General features: G+C 41.9%; 1 protein-coding gene across 1 annotated transcript; it reads right to left on the bottom strand.

Annotated features, from left to right (window-relative positions):
* Positions 1-3,616: 3,616 nt before the first annotated feature.
* On the bottom strand, positions 3,617-3,936 carry LOC134482170 (small integral membrane protein 14-like). The gene has a single exon (XM_063274913.1). It carries the CDS (start codon positions 3,934-3,936, stop codon positions 3,637-3,639), a length of 300 nt encoding a protein of 99 aa, XP_063130983.1. The 3' UTR covers positions 3,617-3,636.
* Positions 3,937-4,371: the final 435 nt, after the last annotated feature.

Raw genomic sequence — 4,371 nt, 5'->3', positions numbered from 1 at the left:
GACTCAGGAGCTCCTGCTCAAGCTGCAACAAGGCACCCTGTGCTCTGAAGCACAGCAGCTTAGCCAGTTAGCTGGAGACCTGGCTCTCCCACTGCCCGCCTTACCTGGAATCCGCACAGGATCCAAGAGGACAAACAACTGTGGGCAAGCCTAGCAGGCAGCGCAAAAGCGCCTGTGAAGGACCTGTAGACACCGCCTTAGTCAGCTTCATCAGAGCAGAGAGTCTAAAGTCTTTTCCTCCTTCAAGCATGGCACCCCAGCCCATTTTCTTTCATTCCCTGCCTTTATTTTGATGGCTTCTACTTCCCTTCATAAGTTTGTCATTTAGTTTCTTTTCTCTCTTTTTTGTTTCTTTGTTACTTTCTTTCTATCAACTAATATAAAGGACCAGCAATTTGATATTTCTAACCTAATATTTGTTGTGGTTTATGCCGTACATATTTGCACATTAAAATTCTTTTTTCTTGCATTTGCCACACTTTAATCGGACTCATTAGCTTAGCTCAATTTCGGTTCTTGGGTTTTCTGAGGTAAGTGAATGTTGGGGTGACCTCATTCCCAACTCCTGATCCTTGTGCCTCTAAAGTCAAATGCTTATGAATTTTCAAAGTTTTCTTTGCCAGTGGATATGTGTGTGTCTGTGCACATATGTGCCACAATATTGAGTCCATGTTTGTACCATGGGTCCCAGGTATTGAACTCAGATAATCATACTAGGGTAGCAAGTTCTTTTACCTGCTAAGGACCTTGCTGCTATTGCACAAGTGTGTGTGTGTGTGTGTGTGTGTATGTGTGTGTCTGTGTGTCTGTGTGTTTGTGTGTGTGTCTAATTTTCATATATGTATACACCATATATTGCGCCAATCTCTGCCTCTCAATACCATTGTCCTTCCTTTCCTCACCTCTTCTATCATTTCTTTTTATCCCTCTGGACAGTTTCTCGTTGTTGACATCAATTTAAAATGTAGGAACACACACACGCCATTTCAAACCAAGTTAAAATGAAAAAATAAAAATATGCAGTCTTTTTGATCAGTACTCCTTAGCAATAGCTTTTCTTTGATTTTTTTATACATTTGATATATAATAATTAATGGGCAATCAGCTTGCAAATTTTCCTTAATGATTATATCCTTGGAATTTTCATAAATGTTAGTATACTATCTGTGGATAAAAATGTCAACTTTTAATTCCTACTAGTGACGGGCCTTAAATTATCACCTTCCTCCATTCTGACCACAGCAGTCTGCTGTCTATAAGGGTGATCACCACTTAATAAATAAAAGGGAAACAGAAGAGTGGTCTTGTTCTGACCCCTTCTACCCAAATGGTGTTACATGTTTGTCCTGAAGAAATGAGGATATGTTTTGCTAGGTATGGGGTGCCAGCTTGTGGAAGTGAGAATTTAGTGCACCTGAGTGATGTCTTCTCCCACAGTTGCCTTGGCTGGAGGAGACCTGAATCATCCCAGTCACAAGCACTCCTCTCTCGAAAGAAACCCAACCTCAGCTTTAAAGGAAATGGACACTTAATATCCAGTGAGATTCGTGCACATCCCTCACTCTGGCATAAGTCCAAAAGACTTTCAGAAAAATGAAAGGGCACTTAGCGCCATTAGAAAATTCATGCCAGAGTCTTCTGTCTAGTCCAATGGAACAATGCCTCGAAATACCCAGCTACAAGTTGTTAATCTATACGCCATGCTGTGAATCATCTAAGGTGATAGTATATTTCATAACGCCCTAGTAGGTACTTAATTGCTTCTTTGTGGATCTTTTGTGATTTTTCATGGTGGTGGTCCACTGTTACTTCAAGAGTTCAAGCAGGAGGGCAGAGGCAGGGAGTAGAACATCCTTGTTAACATAGATAGTTCCATGCTAAATACAAATAAAAAGATCTTGGATTACAAATACAAAACCCCAAATGAACATGTCATTGCAGATGTGTGTCCCTTCTGAGCACACAGGTTAAAATCAAACTTTATCATGCCAAGAGAACATCCACAAGAAAATTGCTGGAGACACCAGGCAGATTAGAATAGAAGTAATGGTGCCGGAGAGGTGGTTCCACAGTTAATACGAGCTACTGTTCCAGAGGTCCTGAGTTCAATTCCCAGCAACCACATAGTGGCTCACAACCATCTACAGTGAGATCTGGCGCCCTCTTCTGGTCTGCAAGCATGCATGCAGGCAGAATGCTCTATACGTCATAAATCTTAAACAAACTAAAATAAAAATAAATAGGTTTGGAAAGCTATGTGTATTATATATAAAAAGTGCAATTACATCTACTGCTATCCTGCATAGATATACAGGGGCCTGCAGCATCCTTCTATTTCTGATAGTTCACCCACCACTTCAATATCTGAGACCAGTGTCACTTATGAAATACTTCATTTAAGTTATAAATGTACCATTGTCATTCAAGCCTGGAAATATTAACTCTTTGAATGAATGTACAGAGAATTTTAGTCAGTATGTTGCCACAGGATCTGTCAGGGGTTGGAGAGATGCTTCACGGATTAAGAGTACCAATTGTTCTCCCAGAGATCCTGAGTTCAAATCCCAACAACCACATGGGTACTTACAGAACTCTGCAATGTGATCTGATACACTCTTCTGGTGTGTTTGAAGATAACTACAATGTACTCACAAGTAGATATTATATAGTAAAAAAAAGGAAAAATAGGACTTCTCAGTTTAATCTGGCAGACCTAAATGTCATGGACTTACTGGATGGAGCAGGGTGGGCTTGATCCTGTAGGAATGTACCCAGGCACTGAAATTGGCACTTTGAGTCACTATGCCCAGTTGTGAAGAGTCCTTTCATGGTTGTGGTGAGCAACTTTGCTTATCCTTTCCCATCAGCCAATTCTTTCTATATAAATGAGATCATTTCTGTAGTGTCTGGTTTCAGGTGAATTCTGATTGGCTCTGTGATTCTGACATTTTTGTGGCTCCAGTTGACTAAAGAGGAAGCCATCCATGGTTTTCTAGGTCTCTGAGTGTTTTACCTCTTTTAAAAATATTAATCAATCATGTTTATTTAAAGTATTAACATCAGAAATTTTTAATGGGAATTATTTTAAAAAATCATTAAACAACCAAATCGATTTTCCTATTCTAGCCATATAAGCCAGCTGGACTTTGTAAGGAAAATGATCTAAAGCATCAGTGTCAAGGACTACAGAAAACTGCCACCCACAGGTAAACTGCCACAGTAAAGTGACTACAGCATGGTTCTGTCATTCATACCAGACAACCCAGAATAAATACCTTATAAAAAGAATTAAAATCTATCCAAACAACTTAAAATACTTAAATGCAGAAACCTTAATTTTCCTTCAGTTGGGCCAGAAACCACCACAGACGCTATGGTCAGTGTTCCAGGGAGAACGAGTGGAAAGTTTAAGCTTAGGCCAACCAACATAGCCCTCGACTTTTCAAAGAAATCGTTTACTCAGGTATACTGTAAATAAGGACTGTGGCAACACAGGAAACAAAGGCAGTTGGCAAGTGAAACTTCTAGAAGCTCATGAAACTGCAGATGGAAAAGGAGAGACAGGTAGTGCCAGGTTCTCTGCAGTCGTTCAGTCGTGCAGGGTGTCAAACAATCGCTGCTTCCCACACCAGGATGTTAGTCCACAGGAGGGGCTGGCGGGACCTGTCCACTGTGAGGACTGGAAGGCTTTCCAGGAAGGCTGAAGCCTCTCAGGTTAGGAGGCCTCAGTAGAAAGAGGAGCACAGCGATCACCATCCAGGCCATCAAGATCGCAGTGATGCTGATGCCACTGTCACCGGAGGGCCCTGGCAATTCCCGAAGGCATTCTGTGTTGGTACAATAGGCCCAGGACTGCCGGAGCAGATTGATGAGTCTTCTCATAGTGCGTTCATGAGAGCAAATACATTCACAGGGATCAAATCCTCCTTCAGTCATGGTTGGTTACCAGCTTGATTTTACTCAACTCTTTAAAGCCACCCAAACAAGTGGTGGGTGGGGAGGGAGGTGGCCTGGAGTATTCTGGATGCAACTGTCGCTACTGCTACTGCTGGCCGCCACCCTCCTCCCCTCCGGATTAGATAGTCAATGTCACTCTTAGCCACTAGACCCGGATCTGCGTTTTGCCTTTTGTATGGGTGGATCACGAGGTTGTCAAGTGTGGGCAGAATCTGGGAGACAGCTTTGCCTATCGAGGTTGGTGTTAGTCTTTGTATGGTTACCAGGAACCAATTCCAGATCCTCTGGAAGAACAATAAGTGATTTCAACTGCTGTGATATCTTCCCTGCCCCTTCCTCTATACTTTGATCTTTCTTTTTTTTTTCTTTTTTTTTTTTTTGTCTTTTCCGGGGCTGGGGACCCGAATCCAGGGC

The sequence above is a fragment of the Rattus norvegicus genome, chromosome 15 (genome assembly GCF_036323735.1).
Source record: "Rattus norvegicus strain BN/NHsdMcwi chromosome 15, GRCr8, whole genome shotgun sequence".
Taxonomy (NCBI): domain Eukaryota; kingdom Metazoa; phylum Chordata; class Mammalia; order Rodentia; family Muridae; genus Rattus; species Rattus norvegicus.
Note: the sequence above shows the minus strand (reverse complement) of the source record. Positions and strands in the feature narration are given on the sequence as shown.

Coding starts and splice junctions, on each gene's coding strand:
- LOC134482170 (XM_063274913.1), bottom strand. CDS start 3,936: ATGACTGAAGGAGGATTTGATCCCTGTGAATGTATTTGCTCTCATGAA.